This window comes from Vigna unguiculata, chromosome 10 (assembly GCF_037176805.1).
Source record: "Vigna unguiculata cultivar grain cowpea cultivar isolate G323 ecotype 2 chromosome 10, ASM3717680v1, whole genome shotgun sequence".
Classification (NCBI taxonomy): Eukaryota; Viridiplantae; Streptophyta; class Magnoliopsida; order Fabales; family Fabaceae; genus Vigna; species Vigna unguiculata.
Window position 1 is genome coordinate 51510619 of NC_140801.1, and position 17905 is coordinate 51528523.

The 17905-nt window shown below is 27.7% G+C and overlaps 1 protein-coding gene across 1 annotated transcript; it reads left to right on the forward strand.

Moving 5' to 3' along the window:
- The first annotated feature begins 13777 nt into the window (after nt 1-13777).
- LOC114166735 (linoleate 9S-lipoxygenase-like) lies at nt 13778-17806 on the forward strand. The gene is made up of 9 exons (XM_028051521.2): nt 13778-14098; nt 14368-14654; nt 14747-14984; nt 15242-15562; nt 15652-15737; nt 15833-15940; nt 16129-16433; nt 16520-16783; nt 16904-17806. The coding sequence occupies exons 1-9, from the start codon at nt 13861-13863 to the stop codon at nt 17658-17660; spliced, it is 2604 nt and encodes an 867-aa protein (XP_027907322.1). The 5' UTR covers nt 13778-13860; the 3' UTR covers nt 17661-17806.
- The last annotated feature ends 99 nt before the right edge of the window (nt 17807-17905 follow it).

Here is a 17905-nt window from a genome sequence, read left to right on the forward strand (position 1 = left end):
AATAGTATTTGACTTAACATTAAAGCAAAAATATGTCAAACAGTATAAACAACTCAAATATATTCTTGAAATGCATACGAAACATCAAATAAACCTAACAAAATTTGATTAAAATGACTAAATCCAAATATTTTGAAAGATGAAGAACTAAATTGATCTAAAATTTTTAAATAAACTAATTCTAAAATTAAAAATTAAGGAACAAAAACATATTTAACTCTTAATAAAATACTAAAGTGTTTTAATCTTTTGTTGAAGGGACAAGTTGATTACCTTTCCCAAATGTCTCAAACATGAGTTACCCTTCTTCTTCGTACTTTTCTCTCAGCAAATGAAAATGACATTAACGTTTAATCTTATTTAATGCATTCATAATGACAAAAATGTGTTACTTTTCATGGGTAAGTAAGGTTAAACCCAATAAGGAGGAAGAAGGTTCAAGTGTTTAACAACGACATTAAAAGAAAATCACTTCTCAAACCGTAAACTCCAAAGTTGTTTCATCAACTCGTGACTCGCGTGCAAATTATAATATATTTTGTATTCTTGTTTTGAAGATTTGACAACATTAATTTATTAATGACAGGTACAACTTCTATCTTCACTTTCTGTCATGCAAAACAATCATGAATTAAAAACATAAATTATTACCATTTCTTTAATATTTAATAATATTCAAACCAAACCCAAGTGCACACGAAGACGTGGTAGGGAAATAATAGTAAATTATTATTTTAATATGTTCTATTTGTCTTCTTCATTCTAAAGATGTAGATAATATAAATGATGGGAAACATTTTCGTTTATTCTTAAAAAATATATTTAATTTGACATGTTCATGCTGTGAGAACCTGTGACCGAAAGAAAACAAAAATAAAATGTCGTTTTACAGCTTTTATGAGATGATTTTTGTTGTCTCTCTCTGATCTTAGTGAATTATTCTTTACATGTTCGTATTAAAAAAGTAAAAAACTTAGAGATAATTATAGATTCCATTAGATATATATTAATCATTCTGCATTTTAAATAATAGAAATGGAAAGAAAAAGACTACATAGTTTCTTAAGTCTTGAAAAAAAAATTCATTTACTTTTCGTTTTTCCATTGGACAAGGAAAGGATGTGGATGTGTGTTTATTTATTACTTTCAACACGTCAACATTATAATCCATATTTTAAAAAATGTGATTTGAATCACATGTTTGAGGATATGATCTAATACCAAGGTATTATATATTGAGTTTGAAGTTAATTAATAATAAACAATGTAGCTACAATAAATATAAAATGAATGCTTCGATCATAATCGATTTTGCTTAATATTTTAGTAACGGACTCAATATTTGAAACTTTGTATTCTTTTTCAAGTCAAATGTCTAAGAAAACAATATATCAATTAAAATAAAAAATCAGGTAGGTTATTAAAAAATTTAGCACATATAAAAAATGAATTTAAAACTAATTCATATCATAAAAATATTAAGTAAAAGTGAGAGATTTGTTTTCATCTATATATATAATAAAGTAATTTTATTTCTAGATGATATCAAATTTTTAATATATTTATTCACATAAAAAATATTAAGTATGAAAATCGAGAGAGGTACGAAAAGAACAAACAATAATGATAAACTCTTAAAATCTCTTAATATTTATTTATGGTATCGAGAAGTGGAAAGAAATTATTCAAAACATCGAAGGTTTATGGAGTCAAGAGCTAATAGAAATGCACTTTTCGCACAATTAATTGAAAAGTTAAGTCTTTCAAAATACCGAAGATGTATGAAGTCAAGAGCTAATAGAAATGCATTTCACACAATTAATTGAAAAGTTAAATCTTTCAAAATATTGAAGATGTATGGAGTCAAGTACTAATAGAAATGCATTTCGCACAATTGATTGAATGTCAAGTATTGTAAAAAGAGTGAGAAGAGATGATGTCACTGAAGGATACATAAAATGAACATGTAATTCGTTAGAAGTCGACTATTTACCTTCTATTAGAATGTCGATCGAGGAGAGAAAAAATAATATAATTAACATCGATCAAGAAAAGACAATTGAAGCAAAGTATCAAAGCAAATAAGAAAGAAGAACAAAGCAACAACCGCAATGAAGACATGTATAATGGATCTTAACTACTCAAGACTCGTGACATTTAACTAGTGACCACGTTCTAGAACAATTATAGGACAATTTGGCATGTAACATATTTAAATCTTAAATTTACTTTGTGTAACGGTCAAAAGTGGGTTAAAAATACAAATAGGTTGAGTTTGTATTAGGAATGAGTGACAAATTGTCGAAACAATACATATATTATGAAAAACGTCGCGAACAACGAAAAGGAAAAAAAATTTAATCTAGTATTAGTTTTTTGCAATTTTGGTCACTGCTCTCATTAACTTATTTTTACACAAGTTCATTTACTTTCCTTAATTATTTAGTTTCTGCAATATTTGTGTTCATTTCATTGCAATTCGTGTAATTTATTTCTCGTTACCACATACGTATCATTTCTTCTTTCACTATCTTCAATTTCTATTTTCTCCATTGTACTTTTGTTCCTATGTCCATTGTTACTAAAAAAACGACAACAAAAAATCAAAGAAGGATTGTCTTAGTGGGACATGCATGAAATCCTAATTCAAATTTAAGTAAAAAAGAAATCAAATTCGTTGAATGTTTAAGTGAGATTAATTCACGAAATAAGCAATTTCTACACTAAATTCATCCTCTTTGTAGAAGTTTAGAACAAAACACTTTAGCTAGATCGAAAAAGTCAGTATTTGTTGACCCGATGAAAAAGTATTCATATCTACTTAATTTAGTTTTAAATAATAAACAAAAATATGATCGAAACTAAAGCATTGATAAACAATACTATATTAAAAAATTATTTTAATCTTAATTTATTTACAAAATCAATTCATTAAAATAAAGTTTATCTTTAATTATATAAGTATATTGTAAATTTGATTTTCTTTTCTACCTAAACTCATTTACAAGAATTCAAATATTAAGGTACCCATATCTCGTTATTAATAGATTAACACGTTGAAAAAGAAAAACAAACTCACATTTTTAGTATTCGATTTGAGAGAATAATTATCAGAAAAAAAAATCTTAAGCAACCTTATGAATGAGTTGTATGAGCACAAGATAAACTGTGTTTTCTGTTAGAAATTCAAGTGTGAGTCTAAGTCCCACCATATTAACTAAAAATGAGAAGTAGAGCACTATATAAGAATAAAGACCCATAAACCTATTGCCTTAAGGTTTTGGGTCGAGAGTATGTAAAACCTGACATTTTCTTCGACATTACTGTAATTATGATAATTGTCTCGTTTCATAATTAGTAGTAGTAGTTTTTGTTGCAATAAATTACCAATCAAATGAAGATTTGATTAATTTTTTATTTCATGCCACGTATACACCAGCTAGGTTAGATTTTGAAATTCTAAATAGTACCTTTTCTGGGTATTCACCAAAGGAAATAACTTTTTGAGATACGAAATAGATTATTATAGGAAATATCATTTTTTTTTTGTGTGTTCTTTGGATTTCCACGTATATCTCTTCTTAAAAAAATGTTCATAACACATATTTTGATACCATATTGTATTATTTGACTGTTTTATATACTATTACTTTTTTTTTTTAAATATAGTATGTACTCATTTCTTATGGATAAGATATGCAAATTATCTTCCTAACATATCGACAAATACAAGATGGACACGTGTGAAAAATGTCTATTTAGACAAACAGTACACGTGCCTCAGATTTCAAAAGACATTAACTAATGATTTAAATATATCGACAAAAGTTTCTTCTAGTTGAATCTTTTCTCAGAAAATTCATATTACGATCCATAATTTATATTGGTGGTCGATTTAAATAAGCTTAACATGAGTAAAAAATATTAGATTTGTATCGAATTTTTTTAATATTTCAAACTAGAAAAGATGTCAATTTTTATATACATCGAGCTGTATCTTATTAGTATTATTTAAAAAAATATATTTTTGAAAAGATCTATGAAATTTGACTATACTAAATATGTTTAATTTTTACATTTATTTTATACGTACACGAGGAGTGGATCTAAAAGTAACAAATAATACATTATTATTATACAAATATGAACTGTATTTTTTTAGATTAGTTTGCATGTTTATTTATTAATAGTAAAATTGATATATAAATTTAAAATATATAAGAAAATAAATGTTGATATATTTGATGATAAATTGGAAATGTCCACCTCATTTCATCTTGGGTGTGTGCCGCACACAGATTTTGCTGCTGAGTTTTTTTTTTTCTCACTTTAAATATCAATATAATTTAAAATGTCCTATCGAAAAAATAGAAAAAAAAAACTAGAATGCACTTTCTATATACTAAAATACGTGTATTCCTTTTTTAATTTAAAAATTAAATATAAATTAACTTTTTGAATTTTATTATAATTTTTTTTATTCATTTTATAAATAACTTTTTATCATAAATATTATTTTAGTTTAAAAATAATTAATTGAAAAAAATTAAATGCATGAAACAATTAAACAAAACTTAATTTAATGTAAAGAAAAATATTTATCAAAAAGTTGTGACTCATTTTTTAATATATCATGATGGATCCTTAATTATTGACTCAAATGTCCAATCTAAATCAATCTATCAGTCATGTGGGTAATGGGTCCAACACTTGTAATCGATGAGGTGGCATATAACTACTTTAATAATGATAATGTATTATTATTATAAAATGAAAATAGTGTGAAGAAATATGATTTTGATTCTATAAATTGTAATTATGCTCCTCATAATACTTTAATTTTACTGGAATATTTTCATTAATAAAATTATCTTTATCTTTTTAAATTAGAAATTATATCGCATCAATGACATGATTTTCTTACCAATAAATCCTCTTTCCAGATAGTATTTATTTATTTTAATATATATATATATATATATATATATATATATATATATTAAGTAATTCAAAAATAAAATTACACAATTTTTAATAAAAAAACATATGAATTCATTGACGGGTTTCTCTAGAAAAAAAAAAATATAAGATAAGATAAGAGTATCTTCAGTCTGCATTCAAACAAACAGAAGGTGTGTGTTTCAATCATTTATGGGTCTTACTTAAAACAAAGTTATGATTAACATTTTTCCTCCCTTTCAAAAACATTTATAATTACTTCTAACAATCATCAAGATAACAAAAACTAGTATATATTATAATATTTTAAATATTTGAAAACAGTTAACTTTGTATTTTTAGCAAAAGGAAATATTTTAACATTAGCAAATATATAATAATAATAATAATAACTTGAATAAGTTTTTTTTTTAATTTATACGATAATAACAAACTGATAATGGACTTTGAATTTAGAATTCCATACAAACTGTTAAAATTATCAATAACAATGGAGTTTTTTAATACTTTTGCATTATCAAAACAACTTCAATTTGTTATTTAACAGTTTCGGTATACAATTCAGTGAATAATATAATGATCATAATATGGCAATGTGAGTTTGCATAATACAATGTAAAATGAAGTAAAGTAAATTAAAATAAAATAAAAATGTATTTTATCTTATCATGTCTATGTACGAAGTGTTAAAATTTGATAATATATCAAAATAATATAATAATCAAAATTTTATTATATATAATCATTTTGTTAACAAAAAAAGTTTTATATCTTTTATTTTTATATTTTATTAAAGTTATTTTTCCTAATAAATAGTATTTTTCATACGATGAATAAAGTTTCATAATGAAATATATATATATATATATATATATAATCTGCTAAAAAAATGCTGGTCCTGAAAAGCAAGAAAAATCTCTACCGACCAACCTCAAATGTCGTTTTCAGGTCTGGTCCCTTTATCTTTGTGTGAAAAAAAAAATGCTAACAGGACAAATTCAAGGAAAATGAATTTTAAAATTAGTAACATATATATTATCTCAAAATTTAAAAAGAAGGAAATTTTAGATTCTTTTATATACAATTTATTTTACTCATTTTATTGATACACGACTTTGAATTCCTGCTTAACCTAGTAAATAGATTTATATCTAATTTAATCTAATAAAATTGATTTATTATATGTAATTTATTAGATGAATAGTTTTTCTGTAATTTTTTATAAATATAAATGTTTCGACATCCATAGCAATTCAAATATATTTTTTCTTAATAACTTTTTGAGAAACTTTAAAAAAATAAAAGTATGACACAATTTCAAATTTTAAAATGGAGAATAGCATAGGGTAACTTGAAATGGAAACAATATAATTGATTTAGTGATTAAGTTTAGAGAACCCGTTTATTTGGTGGCATTTAGATAAGAATATAAAAATTGTGATGATATTTGGAGAAGTTTGAAGAACAGAGGCTTTAAATATAGGGTTAAATATGTTTTTGGTCCCTCAAGTTTCAGCGAAATTTGGAATTAGTCCCTCATCAAAACTTTTGACCAATTTAGTCATTCATCTTTCATGCATGAATTTAGTCCTTTTAACCAAATTTTGTTAAGTTTATCTGATGTTTTAAGTGCATTTCATGATAGTATTTAAATTATTTATACTGTTTGACACATTTTTGCTTCAGTATTAACTTAAATACTATCATGAAATGTGCTTGAAACGTTAGATAAACTTAACAAAATTTGATTAAAAGGACTAAATTCATGCATTTTGAAAGATGAAGGACTAAATTAATATAAAGTTTTGATGAAGAACTAATTTCAAATTTCGTTGAAACTTGAGGGACCAAAAACATATTTAACCCTTAAATATATTATCTTGATACAGTAAAATATTAGGTAAATAAGTGACATCCATAACCATTGACATGGACCACCAAAGACGTGGCGCATAAAAAATGGTGTTTTTGACTTCTGGATTCAGACATCATATCATAGATTATTATATTATATTATTCTATGATTCAGACCTTATTGTCTTATTATATTATATTCACCTCGTGCACCACGATCCCCCATTTTTTATTCTTTAAAATGCATCATATTATTGTGGACGAGTTTCTTTTTAGTAATCACATGCTATACAAGTTACACTATGTTATGCTTAATAAGTTTATTACTTTTATAAACTTATATTCTCTTTCTAAAATACACTTAGAGAACTATAATCTGTAAAGATTTCTCCAAATCACCATATATATACTAACTATAATTTTTTGTCGTTCTGCCATATATAATAATAGTTAATATTTTAATTCTTTCTCAAATCACATTAGAAGAATTTGTCGATATTTTATAAAAGATAAACATAATTTAATCCAATTTTTTTATTCACTTTTAACTTATTATTTCAATAATTCTTAGATCATTTATTTTAATTCTTTCAAGTGATGTGATGTAATGATTTAATGGTGATTGAAGTGGTGGATTAAAAGTAGATAAAAAAAGTGAATTAAATTTTCATTATCCTTTTATAAAACAGTCTTATTTGAGAAATAATTGAAAAACATCCCATAGTTTATAAACACTAAAAACATAATTTAAAACTAGTTAAAGAAAATTAAAACAAAAGAAACAGAAAATACTATACAAATTTTAATTTATGTATAATAGACATTACATCCATTTCTGCAATGAATTACTTAAGTTCCCCCTATGGTTTAAATGGTTTAAAGTTACTCTTTCATACAAGATAAATATCGCTTTTAATAATTTCTCTGAGTTATTTGTTTTTTTTTTTTCAATCAGCACACATTAGATAAAATATACAAATAAGGTCTACGTTGCATTTGAATGAGATAATATAGAAATGTATAATTCATTTATTTGAATAATTTAAAATTCTTCACACTAAAATGATTTATTAAGATAAAGTAATTAGAAAGAATTTAAATTTATGAAATTTTGGAAAGTATTTCAAATGAATAAAATAAAAGAATTTTAAATATTCATATTGAGGAGAAGATTGTTGAGAACTTAAGTGTGAGTCTATAAATTTTATATTGAGGAGGAAGTTTCACATTTTCACTGCACTCACGAAGGTCGAGTCGAGTCTGTTCTGATCAAAGATCGAGCAACATTGGTCCAAAGGTCGAGTGGTGTCATCTGGTCGAAGGTCAAGTTGAATTGACCTAAACTGAGGTTGAAATCAATCAACCCAAGTTAAAAGTCAAAACGAGTCTAGCTAGACTAAAAGGTCGAGCCTAGTTAGCTGAAGTTGAATCTTTAGGAGTCGATTGAGACCGAAAATCAAGACAAATCATCCCTAATCGAAGGTCGAACTAAGTAAATTCAGACTTAAAAATAAGGTTAAGTTTGTCCTGAAATATAAATTAATCTAAATAATAAAATTGAAATCTAAAATAATTCAATTATTTTATCAAAACAACCTATTTAAAAAAAAAGAAAATTTTAGTGATTCAAATACGCACAAATCCTTGCTTAAACACAAGTTAAGAAATCACATTTTTCAACTAAAGGACAGAATATAAACTGCTGCATGAAAATACTTACCACAGATTTGTGACGAAAAAAAAAATTCAACCAAATACTACACTATATTGCCTAGAACAATCTAAATAACATTTAGCAGGTATATGTCAGGTGGGTATATAACATACCAAGATAAATACAAATTAATGCAAAATAATTATGCAGAAGAGTGCACTGTGTACAAACCCTAATGCTTCCAAAATATATGGTTCAAACAGTAGTTCTTACTGTTCCTGCACTGCAAAATCTGAAGTTGAAAGTAACCCTCCATAGGTTCACATCCTTAGGCACATTAAGCCAAACAAAGCTCCAACCCCACACTAATAACACACTTCTGCACTGAATTTCAATCATAGGTTAATCTTATCACAACAAATAAATTTAAACAATATTTTTTTATTAAAATTCATAAATAACATATCATATTAGTATATAATCAACCTGCATAAAGATGAAGACAAAATGACATGCATTTCCGTCGTTATCACATATAGAGAAAAGTGTGAAGAACATAAACCGTAGATTAAGATATACATCGAAAACAAATAAAGTTACTTAAATGGAAACAGGTGAAACAAAAAATGAGTTTGAACAACTAGCTTAACTTGAGTTATTTAATAATGAGTTTAAAGTGTGAAAAATAAGCCTTTTATTTTTTCAATCTACAGTTTAAAGTGTTTGAACTCAAGCTTTTTTAGGTGCTATGTTTTAAAGGGACAGAACCTGGACTTTTTTTTTATGCAAGATATAAGTGAGTGATCTTGCAATAATAGAGAAAAAATAAAGTTGAGAAAGACAGAGAGAGATTGATCTTCAATTTCCGATCATGTATCATCATTGATGATTGATGACTTGAATAACAAAATTTAAAGTTTTCATTAATGACAAAATTTAAATTATGCATTATATAATTGGTTGATTTTTCGTTGTTAATTAACATTTTTACGTTAGAGTAATTTTAAATTGAATTCATATATTAACTTCCTTCATATTATTTGTTTCTTTCTACAAAACTGTCAGTTGTTTGTTCAGTCCACGTTTATTTTTTATTTTATGTCATTTTCTTTTTCCAATTTTAGTTATATATATATATATATATATATATATATATATATATATATATATATATATATATATATATATATATATATATATATATATATATATTGTTTAATTTTAGTTCACTACTTATCATGCTATGATATTAAAATATGGAGATAATATGACATGTCATAATAATATCATCTTAACAATTTTTTATAATACTTTGGCAGTAGAAATAAAAAATAAAACGATTGAAATACCAAAGGCTAATTAAACTTGTATTTGCAGATACGAAAATTAAAATCTAGATATATATGATCAAGAAAAAAAATAAAATAAATAAATAAATAAATATATATATATATATATAATAATAATAATAATAATAATAATAATAATAATAATAATAATAATAATAATAATAAAACCGTTTTATATTATATGTGTTTGGTTGATAGATGTTTTGAGGAGAATTCATGGAAGACATAACGACAATAGGATCTTGGCCAAATTTACATAAGAGGTGATTTTAATGATGTTTAACATCAAAGCTTAAGGATTTATTTCCTTATATGAAACTCAATTTTTTTTGTTTATGTAAAATATGTTGTAGACATCAAAGCCCAAGGATATGGCTTGAGGCATCAAAACCAAGACCACATTCGAGACTTAGAGCCCAAGGATATGGCTTGAGGCATCAAAACCAAGACCACATTCGAGACTTAGGTGGACCTATGATGAAAGGAAGACTTAGAAAGGTCCAAGAGAAATTATAACACAATATTATTAAAATTTCTTATATTATATGTGATTTTTTTTACAAATTTATTAAAAAAAATTGCAAGTAAAAACTTTTTCATGCTATTTTTTCTAAAAATCTTAATTAGCAAGTCATTTCTTCGTGGGTAATTATTTTTTACAAAATTATAAAATTCAGAAGTATTTCCTACAAAATTTGTTGTAAAAAGTATTTTATATAAAATATTTAGTAAAAAAATTGACAGCAATTTTTTGCAATTTTTTTTCATGACAAATTTTATAAGTATTTCCTACAAAAAATAATTCAAAGTAAAGTTAACATGAAATATAAGTTCTTTTAGTAATGAAAAGGTGATTCATCTTTTTGAGTCCAAGATGTTGAAGATCCCAAGACTATTTAAAAGGTATAATTATAAACTTATCTACCACAACAAATTACCTCTTCTTAGAGTATAAATATTATAATTCTCTTTTATTTACTTATAAATGAGGCAATATCTATAATTTAATTTGAATTTATAACCTTTTTGAATTCAAAAGGATAGAAAAATATTTATCAAAATAACAAAGGTTATCCTTGCTAGAGTATTTTAATACATCTTTCTTGTAATCTTATAAAAAATTCCTTAATTCTTATAACGATCATCCTTAGACTTACTAAATTTGGATTGTAATACCTTCCTTTATCTATATTTTATTTATCATGTTTTCAATTTCTAATTTCCTATTTTTAATTGATTTGAATTTCTTAATCTTTATGTCAATTCTTAAAACTTATATACTTGGAGTGCCAATAATTTCCAACCATGAGTATTTTGGTGACCTTCTTATATTGTTCTTATATCATAACGGAACAAATTTGTCTAAATTTTCATTAGAAAAACTTTTGATACAAGGATCACACAATACTCATTTGAGTTGGTCACTGAAATGATCATTCAACAAAAATATTTATGGGAAATTCACTAAGAAGATTTAACAAAAATATGAAACCTGAATAAAATCTTCATAAAAGACTTGATATTACCTTCAATTCATTGTCTTAAGATTTTATGTTGAAAGTTGTGCCAATTTCACATATGGATTGGACTCATATTTCATTGTATTTGTATATTTCTGATGAATCTCTATCGAAAGATTCAAAAAAATATAATACGCTTCTTGTATCTAATGGAGGTTTAGGCAAAGGTATCCCAGTAATGAATGAGAGAGTAAAAGTAAATATTACTTGTGGTTAAAAATATTTTCGGAAATGAAAAAGAAACTTACCTTAAAAAAGTTTTTCCATTAAAAATATTAGCGTCTTATATTTTTTTTATTACTACTAGTATTTTTTTTTGTTATTGTTCCTCACATATTATTGTACATTTAAAAGAATTATTTTTACATATTTTAATATTTTCTTTTATCGTTGCGTTGTTGATTTTTTCATCCCCTGTTACGTATCTAACAAACACACTTTGATGATGACAATAAGAATCATTAGAGTATTGCAAAATAATAGTAGAATATAATCTTTTAGGAGAAATAGTCATTGACAAAAGAATACCCGAGTAGGAAAGATACACATGCTTAACATATATTGTTCAAGTAGTATTAAAGCCAAAAGAACTTCATTCGAAAATAAAAAAAAAAAATCAATTTTGAAGAATCTCAATTTTAATTTAAACGTGCAGTGTGTATAATGCATAACAGTAAATATTATATTAAAGAAATAATTGGGCTAGAGATTGAAAGATTGCTCCAATGAGATTGTAATCCAGCCCATACTCTCTGACAGATATTCTGAACACTCCATTTGGACCATATAAATGCATATATCAATATAATCACAAGAGTATGAATGATTACTCTATCCTTTGCTTCGTAGTGATTGGCCGGTGTATACTGAATTATATTTTTGTGTACATCATATTATTTTAGAATTAAATATGTTTTTGCTATTCAATTTTTAATAAAAATTATAATTAATTCTTCTTAAAAATTTTAAACTAATTTAGTCTTAGATTTAATTTTTTAAACCAATTTTTTCTAAGTTTATTTGACGTTTCAAACGCGTTTTTCAACTAATATTGAACTGAAAATGTATCAAACGATGGAAATAAACTAAAATATTACAATAAAATATGTTTGAAACTGTCAAATAAACTTAATAAAATTTTGTTAAAAGTTAAATCCACGCATTTGCATATTTGAAAAACTAAATTAGTTCAAGATTTTAAAAAATGACTAATTCCAATTTTTACTAAAAATTGAAAGACCAAAAATATATTTAACTCTATTATTTTACTTTCTTTGTAACACATATCACATTATTTATGACTTCATATAAAAGTAATTTAAATAATTTTTTTTCCCAATTTCTTAAAACACATTTAAAGATAAAAACTCACTTGATATAAAAAAAATTTAACAAATATAATAGTCATTTATTTCAGTATAATTTAACTATAACCAGCTAAACAGACATAAGTTACTAATATTTGTATGTGTACCTATTTCATCTTATTATTTTATTTTAATAATAAATAAAGATGTAATGTTCATATTTATATTATTTTAAGTAAAATATGTGTATAGCCTCCTTAAAAAGTAGAGTGTTCAATTTCTTTGTAGTAAATATAACAGTTTTTCTTCCTACTTTGCCTTATCATTATTATGTATTCCATATTTTCTTGTTTTCAGTTTTTTTCTTCATAGGTGTTTATCTTTTATCTTAAGCTTTGTGTGATATATGCTTTACAATATTAGAATAGTAAAATATATAGTAGATGATCCTCCATTGCATATATGGTTACAAATGCTAATAAATAATAAATGAAACTAGTAAAAACAAATAAAATTATTCCATTTTCTAATATTTTGATCATTTTATAGTGAATGCAAACCATATAACTTGATAATCAATTTTCATACTCTTTTTTTTTTCATTTTACATTCTCTTCCTTTCTAGCTTATCCAAATAAATAAATACTTAAGCTAAGTACATTTGTTAATATATTTTACAGTTTTTTAATTTGAATTTGAACCCTTTTGTCCCGTTTAACATTAAAAAAGCAAAAGGCAATCCAAAAGAAGGATTAAATTATTGAAGGAGAATGTCAGCTTAGAAACATGTCGTCAATATAATGTTATAAAAACTAAGTTTATAAACTGTACTTAAACATAATCTTGTGTTTTTATTACTATGTTTACGCAAAACAGCAAGAAGAATAATGAAAGAGTATATAATAATAGAAGACAAGTAACAGAAAGTGAACTACGTAGGCTTAACAGTGAACTACGTAGGCTTAACAGTGAACTACGTAGCAAACAAATACATAATAATATTATTTTATAGAAGAAGAGTATGGAAGATCATGTTATGTTTGACACATGCTAATAAAAAATGACAAGGAGTTAAGAACTCTTTCTTTCTCACCAACTTGTTTGGCCTTATAAATTCTCGCCACCTTCTTCGTCTTTCTCCCAACCCAGTTTCTCTACTGGAGAAAAAACAAAGTGTTTAACGTTGTTGTTGTTGTTGTTGTTTAAGATTTCCAAAGATGTTTTCCGGTGTGACGGGTCTCATCAACAGGGGGCACAAGCTGAAGGGAACAGTGGTGTTGATGCGTAAGAATGTGTTGGACATCAATGCTCTCACTTCTGCTCAAAGTCCCACCGGAATCATCGGTGGCGCAATCGGTGCTGTCGGTGGTGTCATCGGCTCCACCGTTGACACTCTCACTTCCTTTCTCGGACGATCTGTGGCTCTCAGGTTGATCAGTGCCACCGCTGCTGATGGTAACTTAACCAACTTCGTTTATTGTTATTAAAATGTTGAACTGATTAAGGAACACTCACTTTCACTTGTCTTGTTACTCATGAAACATATACAAAAGAATTATTTGATGATCGAAGGATCATATCAAACAGTTTAAAACTAAACCAACCAAGAAGATGAAACGAAGAGAATCATGATAAATGGTGAAAGTGTTAGTTCTTTTGTATGTGAGAATTTGACAGAAGAAAGTTGAATACATGAGAAATTGACACTTGAAAATTTTGTTCAGCATCTGGAAAAGGAAAGGTGGGAAAGCAAACATATTTGGAAGGTATTATTACTTCCATACCAACCTTGGGAGCTGGCCAATCTGCATTCAATATTCATTTTGAATGGGACAGTGACATGGGAATTCCTGGAGCATTTTACATTGAGAATTTCATGCAAGTTGAATTCTTCCTTGTGAGTTTGACTCTTGAAGACGTTCCTAACCAAGGAACCATTCACTTTGTTTGCAACTCATGGATTTACAACGCCAAAAAGTACAAATCTGATCGCATTTTCTTTGCCAACAAGGTAAACCCCTCACCAAATACAACTTGTTAAATTGTTCACACCGAATCATCCATCAATAAGAAAATCAATCTGTTAAATATAAACAAATGTAGGCCTACCTTCCAAGTGAAACACCGGGTCCACTGGTGAAGTATAGAGAAGAAGAATTGAAGACTTTGAGAGGAGATGGAACAGGAGAGCGCAAAGAACATGAAAGGATCTATGACTATGATGTCTACAATGATTTGGGTGATCCTGACTCCAATGCCAGATTGGCTCGTCCAGTTCTTGGAGGATCCGCATTGCCTTATCCTCGCAGGGGAAGAACTGGAAGAAAACCATCGAAGAAAGGTGAGATTTTCTTCTAAGATTCAATGCAGTTTTTCAGCCCTCTTCTTTTCAAATTTATTGTATGCAATTTTAGCAAAACTGATACAACAACACCTGTAGTAGTGTTCTACTTCGATGGAGAAAGTTTTGGAAGTTTTTACAATATCAATTTGCTTTACGAGCTGAGAGTTGGGAAACACAACACAAACATACAACGCTTATTATTGTACTAGTTCTAAAATTACTGTTGTTAATTCTGGTATTACGTTTCTGAACAGATCCTAAAAGTGAGAGTCGCAGTGACTCTGTATATCTTCCAAGGGATGAATCATTTGGTCACTTGAAGTCATCAGATTTCCTTGTTTATATTCTTAAATCTGCATCTCAAAATGTGATACCTCAGTTACAATCTGCACTTAGACTACAATTCAACCAACCTGAGTTTACTAGCTTTGATGATGTGCGAGGACTCTATGATGGTGGAATTAAGTTGCCTACTGATGCACTTAGCAAGATTAGTCCTATACCATTGTTCAGTGAACTATTTCGTACTGATGGAGAACAGGTTCTTAAGTTTCCACCACCTAAAGTAATTCAAGGTATTACACTACAAACAAATACATCATACCTATTCATAAACATATCATATAAGTTGATACATCATTTACAAAGTTTTTATTTGGAGTAGTGGACCAGTCTGCATGGATGACTGATGAAGAGTTTGCAAGAGAGATGATTGCTGGTGTGAATCCTCATATCATTACAAGACTTCAGGTAAATTTACTACTTTACTGTTAAGACAGTACAAAAATTAAACATTTTATCAGAGTTGATTACCTTAACTCAATGCAAATTAATTTTTTTTGTAGGAATTTCCGCCTAAGAGCAAGCTAGATAGCCAGCTCTATGGTGATAATACCAGTACAATTACCAGAGAACACTTGGAGCCTAACTTGGGTGGGCTCACTGTAGAACAGGTAAATACACATTCTTTTTTCTTTCCTCAGAGAGTAACAATAGAGAATTTTCCCCTCCTATTCATCTCAATCTCTCTAACTTAACAAAAGAAGCATAAAAGAATTTTGCTATTACTTTTGTGTGAAATGAACTTGTGTTTACATGATTGAAATGAGTTACAAGGACTAAAATACTTTTGGTTGAACAGGCTATCCAAAACAACAGACTCTTCATTCTAGATCACCATGACACACTTATTCCATATTTGAGACGAATCAATGCAACAGAGACAAAGGCCTATGCTACCAGGACCATCATTTTCTTACAAGATAATGGAACATTAAAGCCACTGGCCATTGAGCTAAGCAAACCACATCCTCAGGGTGATAACTTTGGTCCTATTAGCAATGTTTATCTTCCGGCAAACCAAGGAGTTGAAGCTTATATTTGGCTACTTGCAAAGGCTTATGTGATCGTAAATGACTCTTGTTATCACCAACTTGTCAGCCATTGGTATAAATTTTGCAAATGACATTTATATACTCATAGTTTTTCTATTTATGAACTATTCTCTAATAGAAGCTTTACATGTACGACAGGTTAAACACTCATGCAGTTGTTGAGCCATTCGTGATAGCAACAAACAGGCATCTCAGTGTGGTTCACCCTATTCACAAACTTCTTCTTCCACATTATCGTGACACAATGAACATCAATGCACTTGCAAGGAATGTCTTGGTGAATGCAGAGGGTATTATAGAATCAACTTTCTTGTGGGGACCCTATTCATTAGAAATGTCTGCAGTTGTATACAAGGATTGGGTTTTCCCTGAGCAAGCACTACCTGCAGATCTTATTAAGAGGTAACACTTACAAGTTACAAGCTATTAGCACATCTCCTTCAGTTTCTATGTATTCATTCATTACTTAAAGATAAAATGATCTAAAAAAAGAATATATATTTTCTTGTTTTTGTTATCTAGAGGTGTGGCTGTTGAAGATTCATCTGCTCCACACGGCCTTCGTCTTCTGATAGAGGACTATCCTTATGCTGCTGATGGACTAGAGATATGGGCCACCATCAAGTCATGGGTGCAAGAATATGTGTCTTTCTACTACAAATCCGATGCTGCTATCACACAAGATACTGAACTCCAAGCCTTTTGGAAAGAACTTGTGCAAGTTGGTCATGGTGACAAGAAAAACGAGCCATGGTGGGTGAAAATGCATACTCGTGAAGAGTTGGTTGAATCATGCACCACACTGATATGGACTGCTTCAGCCCTTCATGCAGCTGTGAATTTCGGACAGTATCCATATGGGGGCTACATCCTTAACCGACCAACTCTCAGCAGACAATTCATGCCTGAGATTGGATCTGCTGAGTATGGTGAGCTTGCAAAGAACCCTGAAAAGGTGTACTTGAAAACAATCACAGGGAAGAGTGATGCCCTTAAAGACCTCACCATTATAGAGGTGTTGTCAAGGCATGCTTCTGATGAGTTGTATCTTGGAGAAAGAGATGGTGGTGAGTTTTGGACTTCTGATAAAGAGCCATTGGAGGCCTTCAAGAGGTTTGGAAAAAGGTTGGCAGAGATTGAGAAAAAGCTGATCCAAAGAAACAGTGATGAGAGTCTGAGGAACCGATATGGTCCAGTGAAGATGCCATACACATTGCTCTATCCTTCAAGTGAGGAAGGCTTGACTTGCAGAGGTATTCCTAACAGTATCTCCATCTAAAGAGGTGTTAAGTGTATCAGTGTGTTGCAGTCTAAATAAAAACACAAGGAGAAGTTTAATTCCTTCGTGTTCCTGAGTATGAGAGTGTGTATCGTGTATGTTTGATGTTCTGAATTATTAATAAAATCCTGTGTTTCTACTGTGTATACCATGCTAGATTTACATTATGATGTTTCATTATTATGCTATATAAATATATTTAAAAAATAATTTTAATGTAATTTAATGTTTAAAATAAATTTTTA